This window comes from Bidens hawaiensis, unplaced genomic scaffold (assembly GCF_021521415.1).
Source record: "Bidens hawaiensis isolate Kalapana, Puna unplaced genomic scaffold, B.hawaiensis_p1.1 tig00017574_1, whole genome shotgun sequence".
Taxonomy (NCBI): domain Eukaryota; kingdom Viridiplantae; phylum Streptophyta; class Magnoliopsida; order Asterales; family Asteraceae; genus Bidens; species Bidens hawaiensis.
In genome coordinates this window covers 26,399-45,087 of record NW_027492659.1, presented here as the reverse complement: position 1 = coordinate 45,087, position 18,689 = coordinate 26,399, and the positions used below count along the sequence as shown (strand labels likewise).

The 18,689-nt window shown below is 36.5% G+C and overlaps 3 protein-coding genes and 1 pseudogene across 6 annotated transcripts; 2 read left to right on the top strand and 2 right to left on the bottom strand.

The window, feature by feature from the left end:
- The first annotated feature begins 244 nt into the window (after window positions 1-244).
- LOC143554265 (F-box/kelch-repeat protein At1g57790-like) lies at window positions 245-4,299 on the top strand (annotated as a pseudogene).
- A 469-nt stretch (window positions 4,300-4,768) lies between these two features.
- Window positions 4,769-6,748, bottom strand: LOC143554271 (uncharacterized). Its single transcript, XM_077044070.1, has 4 exons — window positions 6,023-6,748; window positions 5,302-5,364; window positions 5,032-5,200; window positions 4,769-4,932 (listed from the first exon to the last, which is right to left on the bottom strand). The coding sequence occupies exons 1-4, from the start codon at window positions 6,746-6,748 to the stop codon at window positions 4,769-4,771; spliced, it is 1,122 nt and encodes a 373-aa protein (XP_076900185.1).
- Window positions 6,749-7,707: 959 nt separating this feature from the next.
- On the bottom strand, window positions 7,708-10,799 carry LOC143554270 (uncharacterized). The gene is made up of 4 exons (XM_077044069.1): window positions 10,373-10,799; window positions 9,332-9,706; window positions 8,267-8,435; window positions 7,708-8,198 (listed from the first exon to the last, which is right to left on the bottom strand). Exons 1-4 carry the CDS (start codon window positions 10,718-10,720, stop codon window positions 7,708-7,710), a joined length of 1,383 nt encoding a protein of 460 aa, XP_076900184.1. The 5' UTR covers window positions 10,721-10,799.
- A 1,201-nt stretch (window positions 10,800-12,000) lies between these two features.
- On the top strand, window positions 12,001-15,898 carry LOC143554259 (urease accessory protein D-like). Of its 4 annotated transcripts, XM_077044060.1 has the most exons (9): window positions 12,001-12,122; window positions 12,226-12,291; window positions 12,356-12,430; window positions 12,670-12,714; window positions 12,979-13,209; window positions 14,019-14,101; window positions 14,204-14,366; window positions 15,231-15,385; window positions 15,503-15,891. In XM_077044060.1, the coding sequence occupies exons 1-8, from the start codon at window positions 12,021-12,023 to the stop codon at window positions 15,342-15,344; spliced, it is 879 nt and encodes a 292-aa protein (XP_076900175.1). In that variant the 5' UTR covers window positions 12,001-12,020; the 3' UTR covers window positions 15,345-15,385; window positions 15,503-15,891. The 4 variants fall into 4 exon arrangements, with proteins under 4 accessions (XP_076900175.1, XP_076900174.1, XP_076900176.1 ...); XM_077044059.1 differs by having other exon boundaries at window positions 15,231-15,894; XM_077044061.1 differs by lacking the exon at window positions 12,979-13,209 and having other exon boundaries at window positions 15,231-15,898.
- Window positions 15,899-18,689: the final 2,791 nt, after the last annotated feature.

Genomic DNA, 18,689 nt, shown 5'->3' with positions numbered 1-18,689 from the left:
TCATATCTTTTCCCAATAAAAGTAACCTTTATTTAATTCCTATATCTTTAAATAAAGTGACCCACTACAAAACCCACACCCACAATAATTATTATAAGGCTGTGATTCCCACGCAGATCCAATTCCCATCCCACACCCTATCCCCTCCGCGCGTACCATACACCCACCCAACCAACCCACGCCACGTCAACCCACATCTCCCATCCTAACATCTCAACCGTCGCCTCACACACTTAACCTGTTCCTCACCGCAGCAGATCAGTCGGTTATTAACACGTGTAATGCTGGCACAACGAGGTGCAGTCACGTTGAGACAACCGTCTTTCTCTTTATCATTTCAATCAAACACTTACTTTCTTTCTCTCTCTCACACACAGTGAAACACATATAGAGTGGTTGTTGTAGTGAGAGAAAGCTTAATCTGGTGGCGGTTATGGCCGGACGGAAGAGACGGAGGCTCAAATTGTAAGTTTACTCAACGAATTGATCAGGTTTTATTTAGGTTTTGTTTGTGATTGTACTCTCAGTGTTATGAAATTCGGTTATATATGATTAGATCGATGTTTATCTTCGCAAATTCGGTTACTATATATGTGTTTTGAGGTGAATTTTGAACGAAATTGAGCGGAATTTTGGAGTTCGTCTTGTGTGTACGTAATTGAAGGTTTAACGTGATGAATTTGCTCGTTGTTTGATTGATGCGTTTAATTTGGAACTTGTTCGGTTTGATGTATGCATTTGGGATGAAATTTATGTAATTCGCCTAGTTTTAGGATTTAGGGTTTAATGACTATAAAGTATAATCAAATTGATCATGGTTTAGGTTTCCTGTCATGGAGTTTTGATATATATGTGGTTGTACTTGTAGAGATTAGAGATGAGAGATTGATGTTTTTGCTATAATTTCTGTGTTTTGAGGTGAGTTTGAACGAAATTGCTTGGAATTTAGGAAATGGATTTGTTCGATTTGATGTATCCATTTCGTGTATAATTTGATGCATTTCGGCTGAAATTTGTGTAATTAGCCCAATTTTAGGAGTTAGGGTTTAATGTCTCTGAAGAACAATCAAATTGTTCATGTTTTAGGTTTTCTATCTGATCGTAGAGTTAGGATTAATGACTCAAATTGTAAGTTTCGTCAACGAGTTGATCACGTTTTAGGTTTTGAGGTGAATTTGGGCGAAATTGTACGTAATAGATGGTTTAACGTGATGAATTAGTTCGTTGTTTGCTTGATGTGCTTCATCTGTAATTTGTTCTATTTGATGCATATGTTTCATCTGTAATTTGATGCATTTCATCTGAAGTTTATGAAATTCGCCTAATTTTAGGTTTTGTTGTCTCATCATCATCATCATCATCATCGTACTCAGTATATCCCACCAATAGCAAAGCTATGGTAGGGTCTGAGGAGGGTAAGATGTAGACAGCCTTACCTCTACCCCATGGGGATAGAGAGGCTGCTTCCGGAGAGACCCCCGGCTCGATAGTAGTTTTGCATCAAGCCTTGGACATATTACATAAGGCACATAGCACTCAATCATCGGGACGCCGGCTGATTGGTGCATGTACCCTTGTCTTTCGGCTATCAACGCCACCACATGATGCCTGATTAACCTTCCATCACTTTTAACGTTATTTTCACAAAATTAGTAAAATAACGTCAAAATTAGTGCAATTTTACTTTTGCCCACCCGAGGGTTCACACATATATACATTATATGCGCGCACCGCAAGCAGGGCACAAGGTTAAAAGATCCCACCGAGACTTGAACTCGGGTTACTGGATTCAGAGTCCAATGTCCTAACGTTATTTTCACAAAATTAGTAAAATAACGTCAAAATTGTTGTCTATGAAGTAGAATCGAATTTATTATGTTATAGGTTTCCTTTTACTGTGAGTGTGATGAAATTTGGATATATATGATGTTGTAGATATGAGATCGGTGTTTAGGTTTATGAATTCGGTTACAATACCTGAATTTTGGAATCCGTGTTGTGTGTATGTAATTGTTGGTTTAACGTAATGAATTTGTTCGTTGCTTGAGTGACGCGTTTCATGTATAATTTGTTCGATTTGATGTAGTGTAATTTTTTTGCATTTCATCTGAAATTTATGAAATTCGCCTAATTTTAGGAGTTAGGGTTGTTTAATGACTGTGAAGTATAATAGAATTTCTCATTTTTTGGGTTTCGTATATGATCTTGGAATGTCATGAAATTCGGATATATATGCGGCTTTAGAGATGAGAGATTGAGATCAATGAGATCAATGTTTATGCTTACAAATTCGGTTATGTTTTGAGGTGAATTTGGGCGAAATTAACCTGAATTTTGAGATTTGTGTCACGTGTGCGTAATTGATAGTTTTATGTATTGAATTTGTTCGTTGTTTGTTTGATGCATTTCATATGTAATTTGTTCGATTCGATGTATGCATTTTGTATGTAATTTGTTCGATTCGATGCATACGTGCCAGCTGTAACTTGATGCATTTCATCCGAATTATATAGGGTTTAATATCTATGAAGTACAATCGATTTTTTCATATTTTGGTTTTCCTTTCTGATCAACATTTTTTCATGTTGTATATGAGGATTATTAGGCTTTTTGTTGTCTGTAATGCAGATGAATGAATTATAGATATGATGATTATGCTTTCAAACTTATGAAATCTTGAATTTTGTTGTCAGTTATGACTGTTTTATATAATTTGTGTTTGATAGGTTAACAGTAACCTATAAAGACGATACAAGAATATCTAAACCAGAAGAGACTGAGAACGAAGAACAAGAAGCATGGTCATTCCTTCCAACCGAACTCCTTGAATTCATAATATCACAACTAACATTAAAAGACAACATTCGCACATCTGCAGTATGCAAAAAATGGCTTTCAGTTGCTTTATCGGTCAGAGTGGTCAACAAGCCACCATGGCTGATGTACTTCCCAAAACTTGGAAATCGTTTTGAGTTTTACGACCCGTCAAAATGCAAAACATATTCTTTAGAACTACCAGAGTTACACGGATGCAGAATCTGTTACAACAAAGAGGGTTGGTTACTTCTTTACAAACCACGAACACAACGGGTCCTATTTTTCAACCCGTTCACAACGCGAAATTATTAAACTACCGCGATTCGAAATGACTTACCAAATAGTCGCGTTTTCAAGCTCTCCAAAATCTCCTAACTGTATAGTGTTTACAGTTAAACACGTTAGTCCAACTGTCGTTGCAATTAGCACGTGTTATCCAGGAGCAACGGTTTGGACTACGGTTAACTACCATAACCGTTTGCCATTCGTTAGCAGTATATGGAACAAGCTTGTTTTCTGTAACGGGCTTTTCTATTGTTTAAGTTTAACCGGCTGGCTTGGCGTTTATGACCCAATTGAGCTGACGTGGACCATCCGTGTCGTACCTCCGCCTCGTTGTCCTGATAATTTCTTCGTTAAAAATTGGTGGAAAGGGAAGTTTATGGCTGAACATAAAGGCGATATTTTTGTTATCTACACGTGTTATAGTGAAAACCCGATCGTCTATAAACTCGATCAGGTTAATAAAGAATGGGTTGAGATGAAAACGCTTGAAGGTGTGACATTGTTTGCCAGTTTCTTGTCATCGCATGCACGAACCGATCTTTTAGGAGTGATGAGGAATAGTGTTTATTTTTCTAAAGTTCGGTTTTATGGGAAACGGTGTATTTCATACTCGTTAGATCATTGTAGATATTATCCACGAAAGCAGTGTCATGATTGGGGCGAACAAGATCCGTTCGAGAGCATATGGGTCGAACCGCCAGAAGATATCGAGACATTCAGCTGGGAAGATTGATTCATGTAACAGGTAATTTTTACAAATACCATATTTGTTTTCGTTTTACGAAATACTAGCTTCGCGGTTTGTTACTAAAACTGATTTTTTTAGGTTTTTAGGAGAATCATGAGAGTGGAGTGGTTCTGAATAAAACCACCAGAAGTTTGGGTTTGGCATGTTTTAGACTTTAGATTTAATAAATGTCAAATATATTGTGAAAATAATGTGTATTTTAGGATATTAAGCTAAATTACCAGTAGATAGTGATTTATGTAATAGGTACATTAGTTAATAATCTAGTTCTAATTATTCATGCAATTAGTTGTTTAAACTAAGGCAAAGTGATTAGAATGCACGGCTTGTTATGAAACCAGGGGCTGACCTACCCTTGTCCGATCGTCCCCTGTGAATTTTTATAGTGCTATAATATAATAGCGTAAAAATTCCGACCGACCCTTGTTTGAGAAAATTTCTGACGCCTATGAGAAAATTCTTGGGTCTGCCACTGTTTGAAAGTACATGATTAAATATGTAGACAATAAAGCTTTTGTATATACGTATAATCGGTTACAAAGTTATTTGATAGTATGTAACTTAAAATAAAAATCAAGGACCAAATGTATGATCAACACAACAATAAGTTAGAATTACAACAATCTTCATTGAGGGGCACTAGCTTTTATAAGAATTTCCTTCATATGATCCACAAAAGCTTGCATTTGTTCCCTTGAGTGTGTTGGGGATGGATACACACAAGTGCAGTCCAGCTCCCCATCACGAATCGTATCAAAGATCGCAAGGGAAGGACTCGCACCGTGAACCGAAGCACAACCAACATAATCCAACAAACCAATGTCTTTGTGACACTGGTTCGTATTTTCGACTAGGGTTTCGTCAAATAAAGAAATGAGTGAAGTTCTTAATGAAGAGGAAGGGGTTAAACTCGGGTTGTCAACGACTTTGCACATAAGTAAGTTTAAGTCGGCCCATGTCTGTGAAATGTTTATCGCTGCTTTTAGCGGTTGTTAATGATGTGTAGATTTTTTGGGCTAGTTCCCATACATCTTCACCTCCTTTTACATCATGGTTGTTTAGGATGGCAGAATGATAAAATCCTGTTTAAGTAAAACAATTTAAATGTAATGTATGTATGTGTATATGCACAAACACACCTGACATGATATCTAAGCAGTGTATGTAAAAACTAATCTTACCAATATTATGATCACTAAGAGCTGGGTCAAGAAGCGAGCGACAGTCCATGAGAGTCGTAAGCGAATATTTTTCCGATTTATCAATCGCGAGGTTTTTAGAAGCACGCGCAGCAACAATTCCAGCAGCTGCTAAGAGCACAAACAGTTTGATTCCTTTTGATTTGCAGCCCTGAAAATTTAATCCCACATTGCAAGTACAGCAGATTAATCAGGATTTCAATCTGTACGAAAAAGGGTGTATCCTTTTGAGTTTTGACTATTGAGGTCAACCTTACTACTTTTAGCCATCAAAACTGATGCTAAACCTTCATGTTTATGGAAGAAATTTTCCAACTGTTTAAAAAACTGTTAAAAATTCAATATGTATAATAAGTTTAGGAGGAAATTAGATATATCCATATAAAGGAAAAATGGATCAGAAATATAGCCCGTTTGACCTCAAAAATTCGAACTATACTTTCCTTGGAACAATCATACTTGGCTTCTCTTGTTCCAAAGTATCAAACTTTTCACACAAAATGTTACGAAGAGACGCAAGAATAAACATTCTTAACAAAGGCGACGATCGTTCTTAGAGATTTATGTCCGAAATAGGTAGTTGTGTTCAAGGTAGCCCCTTTTTACAATTTAAAACAACCAAGATTAGTTTGCAACGACACGTTTTACTGCAGTCTAGACAAATCCCACATCATTCCATCCACAAGAAAGAAACCTGAACTCAAATACCACCGACGCGTTTGGGACGTATTGGTTGTGGATCAAAAGAGAACGTCACACCATGTAATTCCATAATGGGTGACAATGCTAGTTGGTACCAGGGTTATAGATGTTGCAACTTTTCACATATAGTTACATCAAATGATCATTTTGATCCAATGATAATAAGTGATTAGAAGATAATAAATTTAAAATGTTGTAACAATAATAATATTAATAATATGATATGATACGGTATGAAATGAATGAAGTTAATCCAAATAAGAACACTAACCGAAAGAATCTTTTCGGTATCCTCTGACCCAATCTTCATCCTCACCAACTGAGTCGAGGTCGGAAACCCCGTTTCCTTAAAATCCAAATTCGAAAACCGAAACGAATTCACCGAGTACCCAAGCATATCGGCCCCACGAGCCCAAAACGGTTTATTCGCTTTCCCAGCGGGTATATAATCCTCAATCGCCAACCCGACCCCTACTTCTTTAGCATTCTCCTTTTCTGCCCCTCCACCAAGCAACCCCAACAACTCCCTAAACAAAAAAGCCGCAGCAGCCCGATCACAAGCTGCGGTATGCAACCGCAGCACGACTGCCCACTGCTGTTCCGGCAAATTGTACATGCTAACAAACATGATGTCGGTTTCCGTCACCTGATTCGCCTTATTAGTATTCAACCACGGGTTTGTATTCATTTCATGTTCGATGGTTAACTCGAATGATTTGGGGAGATCCGAGGGTTGGATTTGGGGGGGACCCGAGTCGGCTGGGGTGGAGAAGGAGTACCCATTGGTGGCGGGATCGAACCGGAGTTTGGATCGGAGGATGGGGTGAGAAGTTTGGAGTTTGTGGATGCAAGTTTGGAGGTGGGAGAGATCAGGTTGTTTGGAGAATAGGAAGGCTAAGAGGCTGATGCCGGTGCCGCCCGGGACGGCCTTGCACCAGCTGTATTCGGTGCCGCCGACGGAGCGGGAGGTGGCATTGGCCGGAGGTTGTTCAGACATTTAGAGATGATGGTTTTATGATTGTTGTTTGGGAGAATGAGGAACATGTTTAGGTAGTTAAAAGCGTTAGAATGGTTTAATGTGAGGGGGGAAGCTTTTCTAGGAGATTTTTTTATGTTTACTATTTTTGAATTGTGTTTCTTTTTATAATGATTTATTATTATACTTATTATTAAAATATAGCATTTAAATTATCTTCTACAGTAATATAACTATGTGCTTATGACGACACGAAATTCGTGAGTTTGGGTTTGATATAAATGGCTTCGGGTTAGCTTCAAGTCGAACCTGTGAACCCGTTTATCTAAAGGAGTCAGGTTCGGGTCAACCTGACGTATTCATGGGTTGACCCATTTAGCCCATTTGTTTTTTCAGCGCTCTTTCTTGTATAATAAATGAAATTAGTTGAGTATTTTGACTTTGGATTTTATAAGTAAAATATAATTGATTTACATAATTTTTTTGTTATAAAAATGTAAATTTAATATTGAATAAAACTTTAAGGTCAAACGGGTCATCCCGTGGATATGCCAGTCGTGTTCGTGTTCACGTGTCATACATGATTTTCGGGTTCGGGCTGTGTTCGTGTTTGTGTCTAATTTTCGGATTCGTGTTGGGTTGGACCCACCAACCCACGAACACAACCTGTTTAACTCCCGTAATTATCGTAGGTTGTTTATATTTTTGTGTTGTGTGAAATGTTGAATACTTCAAATTTTTGTTCGTTTAGTAAAGTTATATTGTTATCTGGTTTTAGCAACACGTATCGATTAGACTAACGAGTTAATCATAGAGTGGTCGGTCCCTTTATTTGTCCTGTCTGATTCAGGTTCTTGCCCCTTTATCTTATTCCCAAAATGCAACATAAGCGCTTTCACCGCGAAAATCAATCAAAGCAACCATGGTATAAAAACCGACTTGAATCTTATGATCCACATAATTATCCACAACAACAATAACTATAAAAGTTTTACACACAAGTTAGAATCACAACTTTCATTAGCTGCACCACATTCAACAAGAATCTTCTTCATATGACCAACAAAATCTTGCATTTGTTCCCTCGAATGTGTCGGAGACGGATACACACACGCACAATCCAAATCCCCATCGCGAATCGAATCAAAGATCGCTAGTGAAGGACTCACACCATGAACCGAAGCACAACCAACATGATCCAACAAACCAGCTTCTTTATAAAATTCGTTAGTATTTTCAGTCATGGGCTCTTCAAAAACAGAAATGAGCGAAGTCCTCAACGTAGAAGAAGGGGTTAACCCGGGGTTTTCTATCGCTTTGCACATTAAGAAGTTTAAATCCGCCATATCTGTAAAATGTTTGTTCTTGTCTTTCGCAGTCGTGAACGATGTATAGATTTTTTGTGCTAGATCCCATAAATCTTCACCTCCCTTAATGTCGTGCGAGTTTAAGACGGCAGAATGGTAAAATCCTGTATAATAAAATGGTAAAATCACTTAATTCTACAAATAAAAAATTATTATTGAAAATTAATCTTACCAATATTATGATCATTAAGAACGGGATCAAGAGCTGAACGGCAATCAATGAGAGTCGCAACCGAATATTTTTCCCATTGTTCGTCTGGAAGGTTTTTAGAAACCCGAGCAGCAATGAATCCAGCTGCAGCTAACACTCCAAATAATTTAACCCCTTTTGATTTACATACCTGAATATTAAATGTCACAATGCAAGTACAGCATATTAATTAGCAACAAAGTATGAATGTTAACAGTTATAATATGGATGGGTTCGGTCCAGTTTTGAGCTAAAACCGAACAAAAACCAAAATTTCGGTTTTTAAGTTTTAAAAACCGTTAGGTGTCGGTTTTTTCGGTTTCTAGTTGGTTTCGGTTTGGTTTTGAGCTAAAACCTAACCAAAAACCAAAATTTTGGTTTTTGAGTTTTTGAAAGCCGTTTGGTGTCGGTTTTTCGGTTCATAGTTGGGTTCGGTTTCAGTTTTGACATTTAGGTTTGAAAATTTTGGACTGGAAAAAAAACTTAACCAAAACGAGCTGAGCCAAGGCCGTGCTAGCTCGGCTCGTTTAACTTACAAAGAGCTTAAGCTCAGCTAGCTTTGAGCGAGCTCCATTTCTAAAACTCGACTTGGCTTGTTTAAAATTAATTTATATAGTTGTTTACTTATAATATAATATAATATAATATAATATAATATAATATAATATAATGTAATGTAATGTAATGTAATATAATATAATATAATATAATATAATATAATATAATATAATATAATATAATATAATATAATATAATATAATATAATATATTTTATCATAACTACACATATAATGAAAAGTATTAAATTAACATATATTAAATATTTATATAAATACTCTGGCTTGTCTAAGCTAATGAGCCAGCTCGAGCTCGGTAACTGAAGGTCAGGCTCAAGCTCGGTTATCAAACAAGCTTATTTCTAGACTCGTTTATTCACTTGTGAAGCTGCGTCTCACCATAAGTGAAGGTTTGGTTTTTCTGGTTTCGCACACCACTAATATGACTATAATTATGAATGTTAATAACAATAATAATATGAACACTTACAGAAAGAATCCTATTAGTATCCTCCAACCCAATCTTCAACCTCACTAACTGAGTCGAATTCGGGAACCCGACTTCCTTAAACTCCAAATTCGAAAAGCGAAATGCATTCACCGAGTACCCGATCATGTCAGCACCACGTGCCCAAAATGGTTTATGAGCTTTCCCGGCCGGTATACAATCCTCAATTGCAAATCCTAACCCCTCTTCTTTCACACTTCCAATTTCACCACCACTGCCAATTAACTCAACCAATTCCCTAACCAAACACGTCGCCGCAGCTCGATCACACGCAGCCGTGTGCAGCCGCAGCACCACTGCCGATTTTTCGTCTGGTAAAGTGTAAACGGTAACGAACATGACGTCAGCTTCAGTCACCTGATTGATATTATGAGAATTCAGATTTAACATAGAACGGTAAATGAACCGAACCGAACAAGGCCTTGTTAATGTTCGTTTGTTAAGCTTTTGACAAGCGAAATGTTCACGAACAGCTAAGTTGTTCATTAAGAAATTGAACTTGTTCGTGAACGGTTCACAAACACAAATGGACAAACAAAAATGAACACAAACAATGCTTTCTTTGATTTGGCTAACCAAGAATCGTAAATGTCAGCGGTTCGCCCGGCTACCAAGTTTGTGTTCGTGTTTTTTTTAATATTCATATGGTAATTTTACATAAAAATGATCGCATAATACTTATTTTTGTTTTATAGTTAATAATTTTGCTTAAGTCTATATGATCAGACAACTAAACTCATCAAAAAGTATCAAAAACTTTTAATTAACAAACAAACATTAACGAACATAAAAAGACGTAAACGAACACGTTATCAAACATTCACAAACACAATAGAACGAACATGGTCTCGGTTCATATTTGTTCATTTAGCTAATTGAACAAAATTCCTTGTGCACGGGTTTATTAAACGAGCGTAAACAAACTCTCCGCCGAACAGTTACAAATGCGTTTGATTAAAAAAAATAAAAAAAAGAAGTGACGTGTAAAGAGTAAACACTAGTCACCAACAAACATGACGTCACCTGATTCATTTGATTCAGATTCATATTCACCCAAGGGTTTGTGATCATCTCATGTTCAATTACTAATTCAAACGATTGTATGCCATCACAAGCTTGAATCAGCTGGGTGGGTGGATCAACGGGTATGAAAAACGAGTACCCATTTGTGGCCGGATCAAACCGGAGTTTTGACCGGAGAATTGGATGAAAAGATTGGAGTTTGATGACGTAGGATTGAAGTTGGGTTATATTTGGGGGTTTGGATAAGAGTAAGGCGGATACGGTGACTCCGGTGCCGCCCGGGACCGCTCGGCACCAGCTGTATTCGGTGCCACCGACCGGGCGGGTGGCCGGAGATTCGCCGGACATGTTGCCGGAGTTAGGTTGAAGAAGGAGAGTGAGTGATATTAGTTGGACTCTTTGGACTAGGATTAGTCGGGGAATAATATTATATATTATTAGCTAGTTACGTAAAGGAATGAACGTTTAGCGAATAATTTGTGAATTGTAGTTAAACGAATGAATGTCAGCATCTGCATTTGCACATGCTTCATTCGTTCATTTACGTGTGCTTGTTTCGCAAGCAATAATCTTTTTAAGTCAAGCAGATTGTTTTTCACATTATTTTTAACTGGTTTTATAGGCGTGCAAATAAGCGCTAGCGAGCTACTTGGACTTGTATCGATAAACCCGAGGGTCGTGCCTCAAATAAATCTCGCCTAGTTATCTTGTCCAGACTTGATACTTGGTGTGTTTTTAAGTTTTCTCTCTTTTGAACTTGTACTAATCCAACACTACATAGCTGAGCGTGAGTCGACATTTGAGACATTTGGCTCGTTTAAGGTGCTAAATGAGCTCGAACCGAGCTTTGGCTCGTTTAAAATTTTCCCATTTGACAAAAGAAAACTACAAACTTATATAATTAAGTAACAAGTTGAGCCCCAAATTGAAAAAAAAATGCAGCTAAACAACTCATGAGTCGAGCTTGGGCACGGCTCGGCTTGTTTACACCCCTATGGTTTTAGCTAAGCTATATTCGTTCATTTATGTTTAGTTATGTTCGCCTGTTTACGTTCGTGAGCCATTCGCTTATAGTATTAACGAATGCATATAAACAAACACGAACATATTCATTTTCTTTTAAGCGAACACAAACAAAAAAACCTCGTTCATATAAATGTCCATGTTCAAATGGTTCGTTTGTGTCACAAACTGAATTTCACTTAAATTGAATCAAACAACCACCTAAGATACAATGCAAATCTTCATATTATCACGCACTAAAGACTAAACAATTCAATCAATTAAAGAGAAATAAGTAATATTATTATATTATTATTTATAATAATAAAATATAAATAATGGTTCGCTTGCGCCTTGCGATGGTTAATGGTTTGTAGAGGCGGCGGTTGTGAGTTTAGGTAGGTTGGTTCCGAGTCGGTTCTGGTATATGATTACGGTTAATAGCGACACCGGGTTAAGATAAAAAAAAAAGAAAGAAAGGAAAAAGCTCATAGCTTTAGTAAGAATGTTTACTCGGCCCGAGGTTGCCCGAAAACTGATTATAGAATACCCGACGAACCCGAACCCGAACCCGAACCCGAACCCGAACCAGTAGTATATAATTAATTAAAGAGAAAGAGAAAGAGAAAGAGAAAAGAAGGTTGAGATGGAAAGCACCGGCAGGTTAGTAGTGGGGAGAGTCGGAGGGAAGTCAACCGTAACCCGATGCTTCTCCAAGTATCCACTCAAATTCATCGTTCCCACTAAGGTAACTAACTAATTCATTAATTTCACTACTCAATTAATAATAATAATAATAATAATAATAATAATAATAATAATAATAATCTGGTGATGATGTTGCATTGCAGGCTGGGCCTTCTTCAATTGATGCTGTTTGGATCTATACACTTACTTATGGTGGTGGCATTGTTTCTGTAAGCATCATCATCATTATTATTATTAGGGAGATTGTATTTTGATTCATTTTTATGTCGTTAGGGTGATTGTATTTCGTTTGATGTTACTCTTGAAGATGCTTGTACTGCTGTCTTGACCACTCAGGCCTCTACTAAGGTTCATTAATTTTATACATTTTTCATTGCACACCACCTGTTTCTATGCATAGAACATTGTTTGCGGATATATATATACAAGATATCGAGATACTCATAGCTGATTTTAAACTTTTATCACACAAGTCAAAGATGATGATGATATCTTTTTTGAAATCTTGACTCCGTTAATCTGTTTGAATAATAATGTTGATCGATCGATATTCCTCGATTTCTCATGAGCCTCACATTGTTGTATAGGTGTATAAATCGGTGGCCTCAAAGTGCTCTGTGCAACTCATGGAGGTAACAACTAGTACATATTCATTCATTCCATGTATTATCTATTTATTGGCACAATTTGGGTTTAGTTAGTAATCGAGCACTTGTCAAGTCAAACATTTCAGTTTTAATGGGACAAAGCGAGTTTATGAGTTCATCTATTTCTTTCCTCATGTGTACATTCATACTGTTATTGCTCAACTGTTAAGATTAAAAGACTTTTGATCTCGATATTGTTGTGACATATTAGTATATGGTTTAAAAAGCCCATTATTTTCAATGTAGTAGGCTAGAATAGGGAATGGTGCCCTTTTGGTTGTCATTCCAGATCCCGTGACATGCTTTTCCACTGCAAAATATGCACAAAATCAAGTGTTCAGAATGACACCTGGCTCGAACTTACTGATTGTTGACTGGATCACTAGCGGGCGCCATGAAAGTGGAGAAAAATGGGATTTTACGCTATATAAAAGCACCAACCATATATACATGGAAACCAAGCCTTTGTTTCTTGATACGGTATTTTTCCTCTTTTATATAAGGAGGGTGGTCCCTGTGGTATGGCTATGTTGTGGTTTTGAACTCTTAAGTTTTATTAAATACACCTTTAGTCCAATAGTTTTTCCAAACTTAGCACATATAATCACCGGTTTTCCCGTTTTGGAATTTTTTTTAAAAACAATTGTCAGAAAAGGTAACTTACATTGACTCTGCGGACTATCTCTGTTACGTTTGGACAAACTATTGGACTAAGTGACTAACAGTGTAATTAATGAAACTTGGAAACCCAAACCGCAATATTTACATACCACAGGGACCATCCATGTTTGTTTGAAGAAAATGTGTTTTCTAATGCATGTGCTATTGAGTACATTGTATTCCTGTTGCATGTTTGGTTGTTAATTTTGAGGAATTAATTGAATTCTTTAATAGTCAGTTAATTTATACTTCTTTTAATGTTTTATTTGTTTATTTTTTTAATAACAAGGGCATTTTAGTCATTTTGTGTGAACTTAACTAGAAAATCTAACAACCATCCATTTTACAGACTATAGGTGTTATGTTACACTTTCAAACTGTTGCGGACCATAGATGTAATTTCTAAAAGTTAGGGATTAAGAATAATATGCACATACCACAGGGACTATCTATGCAATTAACTCTAAAGTGATTATCAATTCATTGCGGTTTTAAGTCACAATGATCAGTTTAAATGTTTGGATAAAGTGATTTTGTTTCTGATTGTAGGCAGTTGTGAAACGCAATCATTTCATGCCTGCTGCAACAAAAATTCTTATTAAATTTAATAATACTTTATGTGAATGCAGGTACTACTCGAAAACAGAAACGTTACAAGTATTGCTGAACGAATGCAAGATTACCAAGTAACTGCAATGGTTGTTTTGTTAGGGTAAGATCAAGGCCACTAAACTCGATATCTTAATAATAATAATAATATGAAGTTTTATAAATGAAGTGTTACAAATGAAGTTTATTGTTGTTTTGGATATAGGCCTAAGTTAAAGGACATACAAAACCAAATTCAAGAAGACGTGAAGAAGATGATGTCAGCGCAACTGCATGTTCCATCTACAGGTGGAAGAACTAAATCGATTAATGGTGGTGGTTATACAAAACCATCCCTTATCGCTTCTTGTAACTCGTTTGGTCCAAAGGTAGGTGTTGACTTTGACCTTTTCATGTTGTTGAATTTGACTTTTTCATGCCTGGACTATTTTATCCATTTCTGTTTGTTTGGTTCGTTTGCAACCATAGCAAAATGAGTAGTTTTCTAATACGGGTCTCCTTGACCTGCAAACAACTTTTTGTCAATTTTTTTATGGAATTAATTGCACAGATGGTCTTTGTTATTTGGCCATTTTGCAATTTTTTTTAAACATACAATCTAAAGACAAAAGAAAAACAAGTCAAGATTTCTTCTTTGTTTTCCTTAAGCAACCTTTAGTCATAAAGCGTGCCATACCATCTGTCTCAGACTCAACCTCACGTACGTCTTCCTCAGATTCTACCTGACACTCATTTTCATCATATGTTTCATAATCATCCTCATCAGATTCTGACTTTTCTCTAACAAACCCTTCATACTCACTATCTCGATCATCCGCAGTCGAACGGAGTATGTTCCAGTAGTATTGTTTCCCTTTAGACCATTTCTTCCACACCTCTTGGGGAGGTCTTTTTTAGCATCAAAAAATTTTTCGGGTTCCTTTTTATTAGTTTACCAAACTCCATACTCATCAACATATACATCATTTGTGCGGTCAATTGTATTAATAAACTCATCAAGGACCGAGAATTGGTTAATGGTTACTAACCTTTATTTCTGTTTTTTTTTTCTTTTTAGCCGCATTTTTCTTTTTAGCCAGTTTGCAAAATATTACAACTTTGGACCAACTGTTTTTGCATGAACGTAACATAGTTGATCCCTCTGAAATGGATGAAGATTGACTTTTTTTTTTGTTAAGTGCATGTTAATGACCAAACTACCCTAAACATTGTGCTGTTTTCGATACGTACAGGGAATCGGTGTTGTTGTCAGAATAGCTGCCACAACAACAGAATCCGTTTACAGGTTTCTTCATAGTCAGTTGGCTGGTATGGAACCAATGATCGGTTTGCGCCCCTACCACTAGAACTTGCTCTAGCCATTGACCGACCATCTTGCACACCCTCTGTAAGTCATATAACTGTTATTTTCAGGATTTTTATGATTGCAATATGTTGATACTGTTTCTTAATGATAATATGATAATCAATCTGGCACAAATTGTTGATCCATCTTATTGTACAGGTGATGGTCAGATAAATGTTCAGAACTGTCATCTGCTTACTTGGCAAATGCTCAAGAGAAAGAAGATGGGTGATAGTTTTTATGGCTATATTAGTGCATTCAAAACATCATCATAAAGAAAGTTGACTTTTGAATTGGTAGTCAAACCGTGCCGTTTCTGCTTAAAAAAGTTTTTTACTTAATGTGAAAAGACAATAAAAGAACACAAATTTGAATTGAGAGAAAACGTCAGAGCAACCCGATTCTGTAGCCTACATACAGGCCTAATTTTGGTTGGTTAAAGGAACTAGGTAGTGTTGAACTGAATTTAATATTTACTAATTAGTGACATGTTTGAATAACCTTCGGACTGACATGAGTAGCCGTCTTCACCAACCTTGTGACATCACAGCAAAATAGAGCAATAGGATTCGTTACCCGCTTCGGGTGCTTTGGACGAGCTTTCCCCTCCTGATTGTAACCAAGGGATGTGAGGGGGTCCGTCATTGGGTTATGAAATCCGGAGTAGCTGCTTGTATGGATATCATGTGCGCTAAAAATGTAGTTTGGACCTGGGACCACGGATGGCGCAGTTGTTGGATCCGAGACATAATATCAAGGATTATGGATCCAGACACTTAACCAGCCAGACAAACAAATAATGATATATGTGAATGCGGACAGATACAGGTTTTTCGGGCTTATGAGCAAAACAACAATAAACGCAAAGGGTCAAGTGGTACGAGACAAGTTATTATACAAAGGGGAACAAAAATGAAAATGGTGAGAAAAATTTATAGCTACAACCCCTAAGAAAATATTGAAAATTTAATAAAAAAAATCATAACTCAAAAAACGATAAATGTAAAAACGCAAAAATGTTTCCGTCGTCTACCTTGTTAAAAAAAACTCGAAAAAGTCACAATGTTGAGGAAAAAACACAATTGTGTTTTTTTTATATATCATTTTGTTTTTGTAAGCCCCCAAAAAAATTTAAAACATATAATTAAACATCTTGCGGAAAATAGGCCCATTTCTTTGTTATAAAATTTCGACATGATCTATTGGTAAAATAAACAACCCTCAAGATACATAAACCTGTTTAGACACCCAACGAAACCAATACAAAAGTGATCCAAACATACGTGGACACTCCGACTCTTAATAAACCAATATGGAGCTTATACTCCAAAACACCAATACAATCACAATGTAAAAGAAAGACTTTACAAAACGACTATGCAAAATCATGCACTGCACCAACTCCATGTCCCCATCCCGTTGACCCGGTCCATTGATTTGATCACCAAAGCCTTTCACCATCCAAAACTATCACATGACATCACCCAATGATTAGTCATCTCACAATTCAATATTTCTATAGCATAATCACCATACACATACATGTAAACATGTGATTATCATCTAAACCAAATGAATGGAAATGCCTTATTTATTTACTTATCTTTTAAGTCGAGTTAAGGCACTTCTTTGACCCTCAGTTACCCTAAGACACATGTCTCCAATTAATTTTCCAATAAGATATGCAATCCAATCCGACCCGCTTAGTTCACATATCATAACCGCCTCCATGTATAAAAGACTCGCTATATCTGCGTATCACCGCCACCACAACTAATTAGACGAAGCTAAGTGAGGACTCATATTATACATATAAACAAATATGATTCATAAAAACTTAAAAGCGTATCAAGCTTCACTCCTGCGGCACGACTCCCAATGCGATTTAAAACTCCCTTTTATATGTCCATGTTCCCTTACTTGTCCCGACCCCAACAATGAGTCGTTTCACCTATGATATCCTTGTTTATACGAATTGAAAACACTACAAGACACCATTAGTAGGTTAATTTGCACCATAAATATTAAACAACATAACACATCAATATTAATCGTATATCACACCACAACCCGTTTGATTAACGACTCATTATTACCCTCGACACGCGCCATTATTAAGTTTGTAAGTTTTCTCTCGTTCTTTTTCCAAAATTACCCTAAACGCCATATGCGGTAAAAGTATATTTAAAATGGGCTACAAACTTGTGACACCATGATTACATCAACCCCCGCAACTTAACCAAAATCCCACCATTTAGTTTATACTAAATCAACCCATACCTCATCCCCAACTCATGTAAAGCGTTTTGTCACCTTGAAGTCTACAACCATACCCAAGACACCCCCAATGAGTTTTCGGTTAATCCCCCAATAGTTTTATATATACAATAAAACTCATATTCCGAATCAGCCTTGCGTAGCTGTGGAAACTCAATGTTTTCAGCCACTTACAGTAGGTATTTCATCTCAACTAAAAATTATTAGTAAAATAGACTCATGGACCTTTCCGTTGATATATAAAACGCCTCAATCGGACATCAGGTCAATTTATTATGAATATTTCAAAACCTGATAAATTATTGAATATGCTGAATTTTCAGCACTTATAAGTTATAACACACGGCCCTTTATCAATTTGCACCAGTTCTTTATGGGTTCAAAACCCTCAATCGATGTCAAGACGATAAGACATTGTTTGGTTAAACCATGCACAAGTTATTATAGTAAAACACCATAATTATAAGAATAACTATTCATTATTAAGACTACTGTAATCAAACACAAATTCAAGTTACTCACCTTTGCCCGTAGGAATGTCTTTGCTTTGTTACTCGTTTGACCCGTGTCTTCCAAGCTATGCCATGCCTATCTCGACAACAAGTCAATCTCATAATCAAATAGAGCACACATTACTCATTAGCACTAATTGGGTTTATCATAACCTCATGCTCATTAGTTTAACTATTAAAACAAATTATGACACACAAGTAAAACGACTTATACACAATTTCACTACTTTAGTAGTTTAGACATTTCATCGAGCACCTTGTGGGCGTGAGATATAATTCACCATTGTAATTATCAATTATATGTTTATCCTCTCCAAATACACATTCATAATCTCACTTTATTAAACCGAACTTCACCGCATAGACTTATATTAACATAACCTAATCATGGTTCATCTTTGCATTCACACCCCACTTACAAATTCATGAAATTAACACTTAATCCATGACATGCAATTAAACCCATGACTCAAAAGTTACATTCATTTATTCTAGCATACAACTTAAGGTTTTCTCCTCAAAATCGAGCATCAAAAACTCAAAATTCGCAGGTTTGG

Coding starts and splice junctions, on each gene's coding strand:
- LOC143554271 (XM_077044070.1), bottom strand. CDS start 6,748: ATGTCTGAACAACCTCCGGCCAATGCCACCTCCCGCTCCGTCGGCGGC. Junction 5,365..6,022: donor ATACCGAAAAGATTCTTTCG/GTTAGTGTTCTT, acceptor TTTTTTAAACAG/TTGGAAAATTTCTTCCATAA. Junction 5,201..5,301: donor TGATGGCTAAAAGTAGTAAG/GTTGACCTCAAT, acceptor TTAAATTTTCAG/GGCTGCAAATCAAAAGGAAT.
- LOC143554259 (XM_077044059.1), top strand. CDS start 12,021: ATGGAAAGCACCGGCAGGTTAGTAGTGGGGAGAGTCGGAGGGAAGTCA. Junction 12,292..12,355: donor ATGGTGGTGGCATTGTTTCT/GTAAGCATCATC, acceptor TTATGTCGTTAG/GGTGATTGTATTTCGTTTGA. Junction 14,367..15,230: donor GTAACTCGTTTGGTCCAAAG/GTAGGTGTTGAC, acceptor CGATACGTACAG/GGAATCGGTGTTGTTGTCAG.
- LOC143554270 (XM_077044069.1), bottom strand. CDS start 10,720: ATGTCCGGCGAATCTCCGGCCACCCGCCCGGTCGGTGGCACCGAATAC. Junction 9,707..10,372: donor ATCTGAATCAAATGAATCAG/GTGACGTCATGT, acceptor AATATCAATCAG/GTGACTGAAGCTGACGTCAT. Junction 8,436..9,331: donor ATACTAATAGGATTCTTTCT/GTAAGTGTTCAT, acceptor TTTAATATTCAG/GTATGTAAATCAAAAGGGGT.